The 17,618-nt window shown below is 42.0% G+C and overlaps 1 protein-coding gene across 1 annotated transcript; it reads right to left on the reverse strand.

The window, feature by feature from the left end:
- Positions 1-299: 299 nt before the first annotated feature.
- LRRN4 (leucine rich repeat neuronal 4) lies at positions 300-7,198 on the reverse strand. Its single transcript, XM_032213010.1, has 4 exons — positions 6,502-7,198; positions 4,315-4,519; positions 2,711-2,848; positions 300-1,554 (listed from the first exon to the last, which is right to left on the reverse strand). The coding sequence occupies exons 1-4, from the start codon at positions 7,196-7,198 to the stop codon at positions 300-302; spliced, it is 2,295 nt and encodes a 764-aa protein (XP_032068901.1).
- Positions 7,199-17,618: the final 10,420 nt, after the last annotated feature.

The raw sequence follows: 17,618 nt of genomic DNA on the forward strand, positions 1-17,618 counted from the left end.
TTTAAATGTTGGATTAAGTGTTTTCTCTTCCTAAAAATAGTCCGAATTTTGAGGATTTGCGGTAGTTGTTTGATCATTTTCATAGTTTTAAATATTGAAAAATAATTTCTGATTGCTTCAATTGGAGAAGAAATTTAGCAAGGGGAAAGGAACACTAAAGCAAAACAATTGAAAACAAAACCCTCTAACTTTTTTTGGGGGTAGGGGGATATTAGGAGGAGGAATAGGGCAAAAAAATCATCACAGTGGGTAAACAGTTTACAACAATGGCCTATATTTGTGAGTCTCATTGCCCTGATTTATTTTATGGAATAATCAAAAGCAGGATTTTTATAAGATACTAGATGTGTGTTATATTGCTCTATGTGTGGTGTCTTGTATTTTTTGCACAGACATACTGACAGCAATATGGTAGCTATGAGAAAGACACCACTTGTTGTGCACAGAGCCGCAAAGATAGATGTGTAGCTGGATTTTGTGACGAAGGTACTGCATGGAGGATTATGCTCATTCCAGCCTGTAGTTTGGCTTGATCCTGCCTTGTTCCAGGCAATTATACACACCTGGTAGGTAGAACCAGGAAGAAGGTTATATAGAGTGTATCGCCTAGCGGTGGCATAAATCTCTCCAGAATTGGTATAATTCTTTTTGCTGCCTTTAGGACGATAGGCAAGCTGGTAGAATCTTACTGCAGAATTTGGGGAGCACCAGTGGATCTGGGCTGAAGTGTCCCTCATTTCAGATATTTCATGAAATCTTGGCGGGTCTGGGATGGTGAATTCATCCGACATGCCTGGGCACAAGCAGGATGACAATTTCTGGAGGTCAATACAAGGCTTCTGGAGATGCCTGCATGGATCATAATCACACAAATCCATGGTCTGGGCTACAGATGCCACTTGCTGGTTTTCATAATCATAGTCATCTGTATAATCCGGTAGACTGCTAGTAGATGCAAGATTTGCAAAGGAGGTAGATTTGGTGGGATCCTGAAGGGATAGATCGTTCTCGCTGGAATCTGTTTTACTGTACGAAATGAACAAAGCACTGGAAACTTTGAAAGGAGATGTTCCTGTCACTTCAGTTGTAAAACTGTGTAAAGTAGACTGGTGCGGTGTTGAGGTATCTTCCCTTTCCTTCATTTCAGTTGTGCTCACTTCAGGAGGTTCAGTAGAGAGATTTCCCAGGATTGCTGAAAGCTCTGTAGTAAGAGGTGGAGTAGTCAGTGGGTGCTCAGTAGATCTATGAACTGCTTGCTCTTTGTAAGCAACAATGCCTGTCTTACTTGGATCTTTCCTTGTTAATTCTCCCCAGGTAAAAGATGTGCTTTGAGGGATGAAGGCATCCCTGAGAGACTTTTGAGGCAATGCATTAGAGTCGGCCAATATTTCTGTATTGATGCTGGTAAGGGTGTGGTACAGTTTGCTTTGAACCAAAGACAAGGCCGAATGTGTGGTCGTCTCAGCTTGGCACTGATGATAGAGTTTGGATAACAACATAGATGAAGATGTTTCTTTATCTCCTGGAGAAAAATGGCACATGGTATCTGATGCCCTGAAACAAGGTAGTAAGAGACCAAATCAATCAAAGTGTGCTATGAGGTAGTAGAAAGATGTAACATGTAAAATGCCACAATAGTGTGGTATTCAGCAGGTTCTGACCTGTTCTGGAGAACCAGTAGCAGAAATTTTGAGTATTTTGGAGAACCAGTTAATTCCCTCTGACTGCCCCTGCCCCCATCTATTCTCTGCCTCCCGAGTCCCAGCTGATCGGCAGGAAATGGGGATTTTGCCATAACTTTCCCCTAGAGTGGGAAGGGAATGGAGATTTTATAGTATTCTTCCCCTGCCACGCCCACCAAGGCAAGCCATGCCCGCCAAGCCACTCCCACAGAACCGGTAGCAAAAAAATTTGAATCCCACCACTGTTCTATATCCCTCATTTGTGTTTCTGTATTTTTGGGGAAAAGGTTTTTAGCATTCTCCTCCCATTGCAAAAGTTCAGCTTTGCCTCATACCTTATTATGTTATGACTATCTTGTGCTTTGAGGAAATAGGAGGAATCAGAGTGAGTTCTGGATCTTTGGTGGATTTGATTGACTAACTTTAAAAGCCTTAACTGAGAACTGTCTCTCGTTTCTTATCATCTTCTACACCAGGGGTGTCCAAGTGGCAGCCCGCAGGCCAGATGGGTCGCGTGCAGGCCACGCCCACTCCAGCTCCGTGAAGGGAAAAACATTGCGATACATCACGTGATGGCAACGTGACACGAGTTTGACCCCTGTGATTTACACCCTATTTCATGTGAAATATATCAGTGCTCAGTCTCTTTTTCCATGTATGCAAGGTGCTGATGAGAATCAAATTACAACTGATGGGCCTATGCTCCCCTATCTGAGAGTTATGTTAGTCTTTAAATATGACCCCTATAACCTTTCACAAATGGCAAAATAGGGATGGAAATATAAGATGTGATGCCTTTTTCTAAAATGAAACTCATAGATTTGCCTTTGGTACATACTGCTGTTTGTTTTTCAGTCTTCTTTTAGATCTTGCTGATTCAAGATTTTTTATTTTTAAATTAAAAATCTACACAACAGTTAATGACAGCGTTAAATGCCATTGGACCCCTTGTTACACAACTCCTACCCTTTTAAAAGTTAATTTGGCCCCGAAACTGGAGTTATATTCATTCTCATAACCCTTCTTACCTCTGTAGAACGACCGTGTCAGGGTTTGACAGCAACCAAGAAATTGCACAATGACAAACCAAAGGATTTCCGTAGAGGTTGATGGAGAGACGGTGTGATGAAGTGAGATTCCATGGGCTGAAGTTGCTCAAGTTACAGCTAGGTAGGTAGGTAGGTAGGCAGGCAGGCAGGCAGGCAGGCAGGCAGGCAGGCAGGCAGGCAGGCAGGCAGGCAGGCAAATAAATAAATAAATACATAAATAAATACATAAATATATAAATACATAAATAAATACATAAATACATAAACAAACAAACAAACAAATAAACATTTAGAGGTGGTCCTCAACTTACAACACTTCATTTAGTGGCCAAAGTTACAATGGCATGCAAAAAAGTGATTTAATGACCGTTTTTCACACTTAGGACCACTGTTGGGTGATGTGATCAAAATTTGGACACTTGGCAACTGACTCATATTTATGATGGCCGCGATGTCCCGAGGTCATGAGAGCCTCTTTTTGCGACCTTCTGGCAAGCAAAGTCAAAGAGGAAGCCTGATTCATTTAACAAATGTGTCACTAACTTAATGATTGCAGTGATTCACTTCACAGCGGTGGCCAGAAAGGTTGTAAAATGTGACAAAACTCACTTAACAACTGTCTTGCTTAGGAACAGAAACTTTGGGCTCAGTTGTGGTCTTAAGTCAAGGACCACCCGCCTTGTTTGCTTTATTGTCATAAATGGTGGAGAGAGATTGTAGTATATACAATATATTTTTTATTTTGTTACACATCTGTTCCAGTGGTGGGTTCCGGATCCCATTCAAACTGGTACTGTTGGAACGGGCCTGGCACCGCCCACAAGGACGCCCGTGGCACGCGCATACATTGTAGCTGCAAACAATGCTTCCACCAGCCTCTGCAACGCTCCAGCTGCTTGGCGGAGTGTTGCACAGGCACTGAATGTGCCATGCGCGTGCATGGAAGCGCCGAAAGCTTTAAAACATGGTAAGGAGCTTGGGTGGGTGGGCTCTCCGGAGCACCATACCGGAACGGTATCCAGTGCTTGGGCAGGCTCCGGTACGCCCGTACCAGGGTGTACCGCCTACAACCCACCACTGATCTATCCACTCTTCAGCCTCCTTAATTTTCTGATGTGAAAAACAATTTCTCATGAAATTGCTATTTGGGATCTTTCTCTCTCTCTCTCTCCCCCCCTCTCTCTTTCGCTCTCTCTCTTTCTCTCCCCCTCCCTCCCTCCCTCCCTCCCCCCAATTTGGTCCAAAAATAACTTATTTTTCCATCAATACTAAAACATTTTTACAGGTGCATATTATGATGAAAAACACCAGATGATTGAACTATATCCTTATAGCTGAATCAATTATCATTACAAATTTCACTTAATAGATTAAGGAATGAAGTCAGTTAGAAGGAGGGTCGCAATGGGTTTTATCCAACCTGATGTCCTGTAGATATGTCAGTCCAACAAGTTCTCATCTCCAAACTGTACAGTCAATTGGCGAAACAAAATTGACCTTGTAACCCAACAGGTTTAGAAGGAAGCAGTTGAAAGCTCAATTAAGATAGACCCCTGCTAATAAGTAGACACAGGAAAGCTTACTTTTTAAATATTAGGGAAGTCACAAGAGGTATGTGGTGGAACGACTCGGTTTCCACTAGACTTAGTGCATGAGAATCTTGGCAGTTCAATTCTCTTAGCATGGGCAGATTGCGGAAGACAGCTGGATCCAGTCTTCTTAGCTTGGGCATTTGTGTTAGGTAGAAGGAAGTGAGCTGTGGCAGATCTTTGATCCAGTCCTCGTGAACTGAGAAGAAGGAGGAGGAGGAGGTCAGATCAAACAAAGGACAGACTTAAGGTGATACTCACTTGAAGGCACTGGTGGGACCTCTGGACCTCAGGAAGCTGAAATTCCCAGTGGAATTTCTAATTTAATATTTCCCTGGAGGATATCCCTTTTCTTACTTCTGCTCCAGGGAATTGTATGTTTAGTCATGTGTGCCCGACAATATGTTAAAAGCAGACTATTTTGCAACCAGAATAAAACAGAAATAATTCTGTGAAGAAGGAATTGGTTCTAAGGTCTTTCTGTTTCCTTACTTTATATTTGAGGTAGATATGAATAGAGAACTTTTGAATAATCATTGATTAGTGTGCTGGTTGATATTAATGATGCTTAAATCATAATCATCATATCACAATACAGTTTAGAGAATAGACAGTTTGGAAGCTCTTCAACCGTGCTTAATCTCTGGATCAAATCAGGCATCCCTGCCAAGTGCCTTCCAAGAGATTCTAGATTCTAAAACTCACAAGGGACCATGGTGGATGCGGCTGTGGAAATGATAATTCTAACCACCTGCTGAATTTGGTTCTGTATTGTAAATGAGAAAGACAATTTACAGTAAGCCACTGTAAAAGTACACATAAACAAATGCCCTATCAGGTCAGAACACTTAGCAACAATGTGGGCATTGTTTCTAAGAATCCTAAAATATAGGCATCAGGAGGAAAAAATATCTGGGAGCTGGAATACTACATTTACCCATTCTTGATTTTTAAAAGTGAAACTAGATGTTGCTTTTCTAAACTTTCTTGAGAGTCTCATTGAATATTACTTTTGAGTAGTTCCGTAGATTTATTGTAAATCTTTAAATGTAATGTAAATTGTATATTAGGGATCTTTTAAAATAGTAGTAGTAGTAGTAGTAGTAGCAGCAGCAGCAGCAGCAGCAGCAGCAATAATAATAATAATAATAATAATAATAATAATAGACTTAAAATAATAATCGGACTTAAAAATCGAAATTCAAAGACTATGGCACAAACCAGCAGTGGTAATTCCAGTGGTAATTGGCACACTGGGTGCTATTCCAAAAGCACTGGAATTACATTTAAAACAGTTAAAAATTGAGAAAATCACCATCAGTCAAATGCAAAAAGCCGCACTGCTTGGAACTGCACGCATATTACAAAAATACGTTACTACGCCCTAGGCCCCTGGGTGGGCCCCGACTAGTAACCAATGCCAAATCCGGTGAAACAACTGGCTGCTGTGATACAATTCTGTTGTGATGATAATAATAATAATACTAATAATACCATGTCCAAGAATTTTATAAGATATACCAACAAATTGCAGCTTCCTACAATAACACCAGCGGAACTCCAAAAAAACTGCGCTACTCGGAACATTGTATATTTTAAGAAGATACTTGGTTGATACCTAGGACGCTGGCAGTAACCCGTATCAACCATTAGCACCAGTCAATGGTATTTGTGAATGTGCATTTTTGAATGTTCAGTTGACTGAGTTTCATGTTTAATGAATAAAGTATAATGATGATGATGATACCTAGGATGCTGGCAGCAACCTGTATCAACCATTAGCACGAGTCAATGGTATTTGTGACACATTTTTAAATGTTCAGTTGACTGAGTTTCATGTTCAATGAATAAAAGAGATGATAATAATAATCTCATTTGTACAAATTAATGAAAATTGGGAAATCTTGTCTATATGTTGTCTATATGTTCAGATTTTAGCACTAGAATGCAAATTCTAATTAAAATTGAATGCAACTGTATTATGGATTTCCCATTATCCCCAGACAAGGCAAGATTAGTAGTTTAGCATAGTTAGAAGTTACAACTTTGGGAAAGACCAAGTTTTGCCAAAGTCTTCAATCAGAGTTTAGAAAACTTTACGACCAAATTTTTCACCCGCCTCTCCCATCCCACCCAATTTGATGAGACTTGCTATTTTTCCAGTTAGACTTTAACACTTACTCCTCTCCAGAAAGGTTGCACTGAGGTCAAGGATGTTGATCAGAGCTTTTCTGGCTTCTTCAGTGTACTCTGGACGGTGGGACAAATTCATTGCAAAAGCAGATTCCGGAATCCCCATTTCCCCATCTTTTCCCAGCCATGTGGATGACAAGTTCAGGAAATGCAGCTGAGGATAGCAGGAGAAGGCGAACGGCTGGATCTCTCTGATAGGATTTCCCGCTAGAGACAGCCACCTCAGATTGTCCAAAGAAGAAATAATGCAGGAAGGTACAACCGAGAGCAAATTGAAACTCAGATCTAAGAACTGAAGATGACAGGGATTTTGAGTCCCCCATCTCACCTTTCGGATCTGATTCTGTCTCAGGGAGAGGATTCGCAGATTAGGCAGATAAGCCACATCTTGGCTATTTAATTCTGGCAAAAGATTAACACTCAAATCCAGTTGTTCCAGAAGCTCCGGCAGACATTCAGGGAAGGAAGTGAGATTTTGGTTCTGCATCTGCATGGCGATTGATATCTGATTCCTCAGCTCCTCACAAGGCAAGCTAGTAAGGTTTATATTTTCCTCCCAGACATTCTGTTGAATCAGCAGGAATGGAGCATTTGCGTCTTCTGGTAGGGCTGGACCTGCCTTCTCTGTGGGCCTAGCTGTGATGATCCTGACAAGCACAACTACACAGGCCAGGAAATTGGACATTGTGGTCCTTTAAAAGCACCTTGGGTATGAAGAGGGAGCTGTTTTCAAGGATATGCTAAGGGAGGAAAACAATATTGAGTACTACCAACAGTTAGTTCCCACTATTTTACAATTTCCATGCATTAAAATATCGTAAGAAGCTGACCTCATAGTGGGAAAAGGAAAAAAATGCAATTGGATTTGGTCTTGAAATCCAGCCAGAGGCTCTAAAGTGGCAGATAGATATTAACCACTAATTCGGATGGCTACTTTTTATTTATTGGAGTTTTATCCTGCCTTTATTACTTTTATAAATAGCTCAAGGTGATGAACACACACAATACTTCTCCCTCCTATTTTTCCCACAATAGACAACCATGTGAGGGTGAGTTTGAATCACTCTACATCTTCATACATACACCTACATGTATGTGAGTGAACAAAAGGGAAAGAGGGTGGGCTCAGGGAGAGTGCCTGGGCCAAAGTCAACCAGCTGACTTTCCTGCCTAAGGCAGGACTAGAAGTCACACACTCCCAGTTTCTAGAATAATAGAATAGAATGGAATGGAGTGGAATAGAATGGAATGGAGTGGAATGGAGTGAAGTGGAGTGGAGAGGAGTGGAGTGGAGTAGAATAGAATTAGAATAGTTGGAACGGACCGTGGAGGTCTTCTAATCTACCCCTTGCCCAGGCAGGAAACCCTATATCATTTCAGACATTGATATCACTACACCAAACTGACTTGTCCACTATGTAGCCAATTATTTACTCTCCACTAACATTCATTCAGATATAGACATGTACATCCACATATTATATGGCTATCCATCTAGAACAGTGGTAGTCAACCTGGTCCCTACCACCCACTAGTGGGCGTTCCAGCTTTCATGGTGGGTGGTAGGGGTTTGCTGTAACTCTGCTTTATAAATTTTATAAAGTAAAGTTACTTCCCTACTTTATAAATCACCATTACCGTGGAACCGGTGGGCGGTTAGAAAATTTTACTACTAACAGAGATACAAAAGTGGGCGGTAGGTATAAAAAGGTTGACTACCCCCAATCTAGAAGTATGTTCTGGGGAATGCAACTGACTTTACTGTACTATTTAATAATTTAATCCTGTGCTAAACCTGCCTTGCTATTTTTCAAAAGTTTCTGTTCCTTGGAAAAAATGACTTTTTGTTTTTTGACTCTGTTCTTGGAGCCTCATAAACTTTCACACTTATTTTGCACGTTATAATTGAAGGTGGTGGCATGGATTACAGCGGTTTACTCTTTGTATAGCTGCACATCCTATCTTCATTCTGAAGCATCCTTGGTCTGCCACACATCATAAAGTAAAAACAAAATACTCTTCTAATGCTTTGGGGGGGGGGACGGGGGGGGGTTAATGGAAGTACAGAAATCTAGCAACATGGCAAACTGCTGAAGAGAGGACTGTACAATGTGGCTGGCCAATCATACATACACCTCTTGACCAGCATATAAGTGTAAGAAACACCCCCCCCCACACCCGGTCTCCATTTCTAAAGTAAATTCCTTTAAATTGAAAAAGGCAGGCAGCTTGTTCTGTGTTCATTGGAATAAATACATTTTAGATATTACATTCATGTACTGACTGTTGTAAAGTCAACAACAGATTCTATCAACACCAAAGGGATGGTCCTTGTTCAACAACAATGCTGTGCAGCCTCCAGATGAGCAACCACAACTTTGCCACCAGCCCCAAAGATTGATTTCAGAGCCCCTTTTGCAACGCTCCAAAAATCGGACTTGTCTCTACTGAAACAAATCTTGCAGGCGAAGCCTCAATATCAACCTATCTCAACAGACTTCTTGTTCAGAAAAAGCAAGCCTCAGTTCTCTTCTCCTGCGGGACACGAGGCTGAGAACAATGCCAGTAACATCCAGCCACTTGCCTGGAGCAAGAGAAGATGGGACACTTGCAGAACTGCCCTTTAACATGGAAGCGAGAAGAACTCACCTGTGCAGCCCTATTGTCCACTCCACCTGAGTCAATCTCCTCTTTTATTTAGCCAGGTTAGATCTTGAACACCACCCTCTGAATCAAGGGGGATTATACTGGCTCCCTCTTCGCCATCAGTCTCTGTTTGAACTTACCTAGTAGCAGAGTGTCTTGGGGAGAAGTTCGGTGTCGACCCCTCCCCCTGATTTCCCAGCACTTGCTTTATGCATTCCGGTGACTCAGAGCTGACGCACCAGTAGCTGTACTCGCTTGCTCCTGGCCCCTTCAGCCCCCCCCCAATTAAACCCCCAGTGTCTGTTCCTGGGTGTGAGAGATGTGTTCTACATCTCCCCAGATGCCAGCCCGGGCCAGACCACACCCTCTGTAGTCTCACACACCCCCAAAAACCCTCCCCCCTCATTCTTTGAGTGGAGATGGGCAGCTCCGTTCACCAGTTAGTTGCTTCCTGTCTGTCTGGCTAGCTGGCTGGCTTGAGTGGGGAGAAAAAGAGCAGCATCGTTGCCTTCTGCAGCCGGAAGAGAAAAGAGGTGGGCAGCAGAGGGGAGATGAAAGCTTGGTGGGGAACGTCTGTTGACAAGCTTTCCTCCCCAAAGAAGCAAAATATCTCACTTCACCTTCTCCTCAGCTGTTGTTCATAAAGGAACAAATTTGTATTATGGCTGAGAGTTTGTATAAACTCTGCTAATAGCTGTATAGTCAACAAACCATGGCTAAGCTGACAACTTTTATTTTATTCATTTCTATATTTTTCTCCTGCCTTTATTCTTTTTTATTCTTAATTGGTTTGGTTTGGTTTGGTTTATTGGATTTATATGCCGCCCTTCTCCCAAGGACTCAGGGGGGTGTACAACATTAAAAAAACACATATTACAAAAGTTAAAAAAAATTAGATAAATATCCAAAAAACAAACCCAATTAAGATTAACAATAACATTTTTTAAAAAAAAAATCAATTAAAATTAACAATAATTAATAATTTATTTTGTTTTGTTCAGGCCGGGCTTCCTTGCTGGAAAAGCCAACTTTTTAGGGTGCGTCAGAAGGACCGGAGGTCGGGGATTATACAAAACTCCGGGGGCAGCTCATTCCAGAGGGAAGGCGCTCCCACAGAGAAGGTTCTCCCCCTGGGGGTCACCAGTCGACACTGTCTGGCCAACGGCACCCGGAGGAGGCCAACTCTGTGGGATCGCACTGGACGGTGGGAGGCTACCGGTGGCAGTAGCTGGTCTCGCTGGTATCCTGGGCCTAAGCCATGGAGCGCTTTAAAGGTCATAATTAGTACCTTGAATTGCACCCGGAAGACAACCGGTAATCAGTGCAGGCCGCCTAAAAGGGGTGCAACATGGGAGCACAGCCACATTTTGACCATTGGCCAAATGTGATTGGACACACAGGGAATTTATCTCCAGTGCATAAGCTCTTAATGTACGTACAATAACAAAGTGATAGGTCATATATCACAGATCATAGTTACAACCATTAATCATAAGATACAACATTACTTTTATAAATAACACAAGGCAGTGAAATATTTACTAGTCCTTCCTCTTACTTTCTCCACAACAAAGTGAGGATGGATTGTACTGAGAGAGAGTGACTGACCCAAAGTCCCTCAACTTTCATGCTTAAGGCAGAACTAGAACTCACAGTCTCCTGGTTTCTAATTTGGTGCCTTCATCACTAGACCAAACTGGTAAGAAGTGAATTGTGGGATCAATGTAGGAATGAAGTTTGCAAATGCAAGCAGCAAGCTTTATAGCAGGGGTGAAATTCAGCAGGTTCGGACAGGTTCCGGAGAACCAGTAGTGGAAATTTTGAGTAGCTCGGAGAACTGGCAAATGCCATATCTGGCTGGCCCCAGAGCAGTGCGGGAATGGAAATTTTGCAATATCCTTCTCCCAGGATTGGGGAGGGAATGGAGATTTTGCAGTATCCTTCCCCTGCAACGCCCATCAAGCCATGTCCACAGAACCAGTAGTAAAAAAAAATGAATTTCACCACTACTTTATAGTGTATGTGGATAAGTGTAATGAGCCCATCATTTTATAAGGGAGGGGAAAAAAAAGGAAGATGAAGGTATCAGAGGGTGGTTAAAAAGATAGTAGGCCCTTATTCTGCCAACTTTTTTTTTTTTTGCTTTCAAAATTGCTCCTATCTGTACAGCTTTTATATATTTAGCCTGAAGGCACTCCTGGAACTATAAGGGGACCAGTTTAAAAGGAATAATTTTGAATAGAATTGTTTGTGGCATGCTGTTACTTGGCTCAATTAGCCTTAAGTTACCTCACTTCCATTTAAAACAACTGAAACCCAGGTTAAAAAAAAATGGGCTACTGCTACAATTCTTTGAATAATATTTAATTTCTCTATGCCGATATCATCCAGGGCGGGCATTATCAGTTCCCTCCCTTTTTTAGCTGCTTTTTATAAATGGAAGTAATTTTGGGGTTTGGCTAATTGTTGTGTTTTGTGTGCATAGATTTAAAACTGAAGGAGGAAAGATAAAGGAAAGGGTTAGCTGTTAATGGGGAAAACCATCAGGCAGTTATGCTCAAAGGGAAACCTGCAGTTTAGAGGCAGGATTTATGAGCTCACAGAATAGCCTTTAGTAGCAGAGGAATGCTGACTTTGAGAACAGATGCTAACATCTCCTTATCTTTGTCCATGTCAGTCAGTATCAAGGAAGCTTTGAGACATACCAGCTTGCCCACACGTATAAGGGAGATAGCTTAATGGAGCTGTCTGGAGACATTTGACTCTGTCCCCTTGCTGTAAACAGACCTGCTTGTACTTTTGGAACAACCTTTTAAAGTTTCAAGAATAAGCTGATATTACCCAACACTGTTCAAATATTTTATCAGCTCTGAAAGCTTCTGACTCTGGTGAATTCTTCCCAGAGCCAATGTTCAAGGAAGACAAAGTCCAAAATTGCACCCTGAAGTAAGTAATTCTGAGAAACTTCAAGTTTTAAGCATATGTGGACAAGACACCTGTTCACCTGGTCCAGTGGTGGGATTCAAACTTTTTTTACTACCAGTTCTGTGGGTGTGGCTTGGTGGGCATGGCATGGCTTGGTGGGAAGGGGAAGGATACTGCAAAATCTCCATTCCCTCCTGATCAGCTGGGACTCGGGAGGCAGAGAATAGATGGGGGCGGAGCCAGTCAGAGGTAGTATTTACTGGTTCTTCAAACTACTCAAAATTTCCGCTACTGGTTCTCCAGAACTGGTCAGAAGCTGCTGAATACCACCTCTGACCTGATCCTACATGAACGGCACGTGTCAGCACTCCTCCATTGAATAATTAGGAAAGAAAACCACGAGACTCCATTGATAGAAATCAAGTGTACTTTTACTAATTATAAATGATCAGAAGCGTAGCAAAGCGAAGACTGATTATTTAGGCGCGAAAGCAAATGATATATAGAATAACCCATTCCCCACCCCTTGGCATCCCAGTTACAGTCCAATCATAATTCTCCCAAGTATCAGGTGTGAGATAACTTCGAAAGGCATCACCAAGATGGAATGTCGGTGCCGTTGGCCTTGGCGGGAAACCTCCTCCGCATGCGCAGTAAGACAGGCAGCAGAAACTCCAGAATCTTCCTCCAGCACAATTAATAATCCCCTCCCAAATACCATGCCCCCCCTCCCCGTTTCAATGGCAGCCGAAGCAGCAGCAAAGCAGAGGCTGACAGTTTAACTGTGGCCCAAGATTTATCTGAGATTTAATGGTGCAGCTACCTATGGAACTTATAGGGTCCAGAGACACTGAAAATAAAGACATTATGATTGGCGCTTTAGTTTTCAGCATACAAGTATTGCATTTATTTGTTTTTAATAAACCAAAGTGAGATGGAGCAGGAAATTTGGTAGCCAACAAGGGAATTGATAATAGACAGCCCTTGGTGCTATATTGTGGGAATGTAAGTTTGTGTACCATGACAGTTGGCATGGTGTTAATATCCAGACTCTAATAGGAATCAGTCATAGTAGCTCATGATAACTATACTAATTCCCAACTTTAAAAATATTTCTCCTTCCAGAAGTTTTGATAAATACAAAGGCACACAACATATAAATAAATTCAAGCACATTTCCAACTGGAAAAACGATTACCATTTTAGACCAAGCCAAATAAAAAAAAATACTAAAGAATTCCTGGAAGTTTGACATTTAGACTAATCTACCATTAACAGGCTCATAGAGATAAACAAGATTTACACAACATTTAGATAATAAAAAACAAAAAAAGGAAACAAAAAAGACCAGAATACATCCTTTCCAGCAGCCAATACCCAGATAACACAAGGTAAACAATCTACAGAAAACCACACCCTCACCAATATTGCAGGCCAAGCTATTGTATATAAACATGGAGCAAAACCCCACATTCTCTAGCACTGATAACTTTATATAATTGAGTAATGAAATGTTTGCAAGCAAGCAAGCAAGTTCAGAGAGAACCAAGGACTTCATAGTTACATCCTGAGCTATATACTGAGCTATTGTTTGATAAGACATATCAAACAAAAACATATATTTATCTCATCCTTCTGTTTTAATGCTCCAAAGGTAGGAATTCCCATTTTTTGTGTGAGCTGGTACATTTTGAAATGTGGGGGGGGATGCACATCACCCTGCAATGGAGACCAAGGGGGAGGTCACTGTGTCACAAACAATGTTGTGAAACAGGTTCCACCACAAAACTGCGGTAGACTAAAGCGCGCTCGACGAAAGCGCGTACGTGACATCATCACAGCGCGACGAAAACAGCACGCTGTGAGCGGTAAACTTAAAATTAATGCGTAAATCTAAACCTAACCCCCCCAAACCTAACCCTAAACCTAACCCTAAGCCTAACCCTTAACCTAACCCTAAACCTAACCCTTAACCTAACGCTAAACCTAACGCTAACCCTAAACCTAACCCTAACGCTTAACGTAACCCTAAACCTAACCCTAGCCCTTAACCTAACCCTAAACCTAACCCTTACCTTTATGTGAATCGGCTTGCTTTAATTTTATTTTAATTTTAATTTAATTTATTTTTAATTTTATTTGTTGCGCTGCTGATGACGTCACGTACGCGCTTTCGTCGGGCACGCTGTAGTCTACCGCGGTTTTGGCGTGCCACAGTGAAACAAGCCATATCTTTTTCCTATATGTAGGGTGACATCACATGTACACCTTAAAGGGGCAGAGCTTGCAATGCAATGCTGCAACACCGCTTCAGTCATGCTAAAGAGAGGAATGTGAGCTTGTAAACACACTCATAAAAATGGCTATTGTGTGCGGTTTGCATATGCCTGCAGAAGCAGCCATGGAAACCCAACCAGCATCTGCTTCACCAGGCCAGCTGGCAGGAATGATGCTGGCCATAGTTTCCTAGCATTTCTCGTAAAGATGTTCCCCATTCTCCTGCCCCTCTTTTATTTGTGTCCCCCCCTCCCCCATCAAAAGCACTGGCATGAAGTTACTCCCTAGTTTCATTTTCTAAAAATGACTCTGACCCCCCCCCCCCTGATTTGGAAATAAAAGCAATACTGGAAGCTGGCATTTTTCTTTGCAGGATGCCAACTTCTCTTGAAAAACAAAATTAAACAGTAGGATAGATTAGAAAATCTGGCAGGCACACATTTAAAAAGTGAAGTGTGGCAAGAAAATGGAATGACTTACTTGGGTCATCCTGTACTTTTCAGAAGATTGCTCAAAATGCAGAGGGATATACTCCCTCACCTCAAATAATAACAAGACATGACTGATTTCTACATGCTGTTCATGTAGAAAATTAAAGTGCAAACTGGTTGATGATGGAGTTTTAATAAAAGGTATCCAGATGATAAAGGAATAAGGCAGATGCCAGTTCTGTTTAAAGGATTCCTCAGGGCTGAGAGAAAAGCATGAATTGTTTCAGATTATGCCTATCTCTTTTATTACAGGGTTAGTTAATTCTCATAGAACCGTACCAAAAGTAGCTTGAAACAAGAAAATGAGAGATAACTTATTTCCCTGGGAGCATCCATTTGGGGGTTGTTATAATCCAAACAGGTTGGGTAACCAGCTCGAACAAGGCTAAATTTTAGGCTGAGCCATTAATGAAATAGTTTGCATATAACTGTATTTTCGTGCAATCGAGTGTTCTAAAAAGTCCTTCGGTATTGGAAGACACTCTGAATTATAAGGTAGCCAACCCCAGCTTAGCACACTCATATAAATGGAGGGGAAGTTAAGCATGACTTAATGCAGTGACGTGCAGTCAGGGGAGGCAGGGGAGGCACAGCCTCTCCACTGTCAATCATGAAAAGGAAAAAAAAATGTAAACGGGAAAAGGCGAGTGCTGAGGTTAGGCTAGCTAGCTGGTGCCACACCGTGAATGACTGACTGCCTGTTTAAAAAAGCCTCTAAAAAGCGCCCTCTACTATGAGGCAGGAGAACTGCATGCCTCATCTAGTCTGACTTTTTAGGCGCTCAAGCAGAGTTAAGCGCGGGTTAAAATCCCAAGGTAGTTGAGGCACGCAGTTCTCCTGCCTCATAGTAGAGGGTGCATTTTTTAGAGGCTTCAACTCTGTCATTCTGTTTAAAGCTGCAGCGTCGCACTCACTCTTCTTCCTCTCTTTCTCCGTTTCTGATGCCCCCCACCCCCACCCCACGCTGCCTCTTTTCCTTCAAATTTCCTTTTTTTCTTTTTTCTTTAATAAATGCAATGCTCAGGCATTCTCTCCTCTCCCGCAACATCCTACTGACTAAAGCATTTTCTTTTGCCCGCCTGAGCTTGTGGCAGTCCGCCTGAGCTCTGCCGCGAGCAAAGGCGGGTGAAAGAAAATGCTTTAGTCAGTGGGCTGTCACGGGAGAGGACTGCCTCACCAGCCATAAACCTCACCGCACGTCACTGACTTAATGTATCTTATGAATACAGTCTTTGTTGGAGGTTAATAGTTAAGTTGGAAAGGAGTATATAGTATTATTGGCCTGAACTGCAAAATGGACATGTGAGTGAGTGGCTGACTACTAACTGTCAAAAAAGAGGAGGTGCAACAATTAAGCAAAACATAACAGAGTTCACACTACTGAAGAATAAAACGGTCTTGGTATGCTCACCTGTAGAAGATGTCTTGGAATTCCATATAGTAAAAAACGGTTCCACCACAAAACTGCGTCCGACTAAACTGCGTAGCTGACGTCATCAACAGGGCGACAACAGCACGGAGACAGAAGCACGCTGTAAACCCTAAACCTAAAATTAACCCCTAAACCTAAACCTAACCTCCCTAAACCTAATCCTAAACCTAACCCTAAACCTAACCCTTAACCTAACCCTAAAGCTAACCCTAAAGCTAACCCTTAACCTAACCCTAAACCTAAACCTAACCCTAACCCTTAACCTAACCCTAAACCTAACCCTAACCCTAACCCTTAACCTAACCCTAAACCTAACCCTAAAGCTAACCCTAAAGCTAACCCTTACCTTAAGTTGAATCGGCTTGCTTTCAAAGCGCTATTTAAAGCGCCCTTCTTTCTCCGCGCTGGCTGTTGTCGCCCTGTTGATGACATCAGCGACGCGGTTTAATCGGGTGCGGCTTAGTCGAGCGCGGTTTTGACGGGTCACGGTAAAAAACATATACAAAAAGAGGAGGTCAAAGAGCATGAGGCAGACCCAGAAGATGATGGAGAGACAACACCCAAGACATGCTACAACAGAAGGTGCCAGAAGAGCTAGAAACAGAACTATATCACTTTCTTGACCCCCCCCCACGATCTGTAAAAGAGGAAGTAAAGAAGACATTTATATCTCCTTTTAAAAACAGTGTTACGTGTCCTTGAGATGCTTCATACATTTACATAAAAACAGGTTTTAAGATGTTGCAGGGGTAATGAGTGAAGCTTCAGTCTCCAATGTTTTTTTTTATGTTTGGCTGAAGGATCTTCCTTATCATGCAGAGAACATTCTCCGAATCAGTTTGTTCTAGTGGTCAAGGCACCAGACTAGAAAATGGGAGAATGTGCGTTCTAATGCCACCTTAGCCATGAAAGCCAACTGAGTGACTTTGTGTTAGTTACTGCCTCTCAGCCCAACCTACTTTCACAGGATTGATGTTGTGGGGAAAATAGGAGGAGGAAAATGTGTTGGATATGCTTGCTGCCTTGAGAGAGGTGCAAAAACAATGCAGGTGGGATATAAATAAAATAAAAATAAATAAAAATAAGTAGCCAACACGTTGTTGTTGATCTATTGGAAAGTGTAAAGTTTCCAATATCACAGATCCTGGAATTGAATTGAATTGAATTTATTGTATTTCTATGCTGCCCTATTCCCAGAGGGACTCAGGGCGGCTCACAAACCAAGTCAGGGTGGGGGGGGATACAAACAGGAAAAAAGAGACATGGACAAAACAATACCACAATTTAAAAACGATCAGCAGCCACACCATTCGAGCATGGACAAGAACTCATCA

The sequence above is a fragment of the Thamnophis elegans genome, chromosome 3, assembly GCF_009769535.1.
Source record: "Thamnophis elegans isolate rThaEle1 chromosome 3, rThaEle1.pri, whole genome shotgun sequence".
NCBI lineage: Eukaryota > Metazoa > Chordata > Lepidosauria > Squamata > Colubridae > Thamnophis > Thamnophis elegans.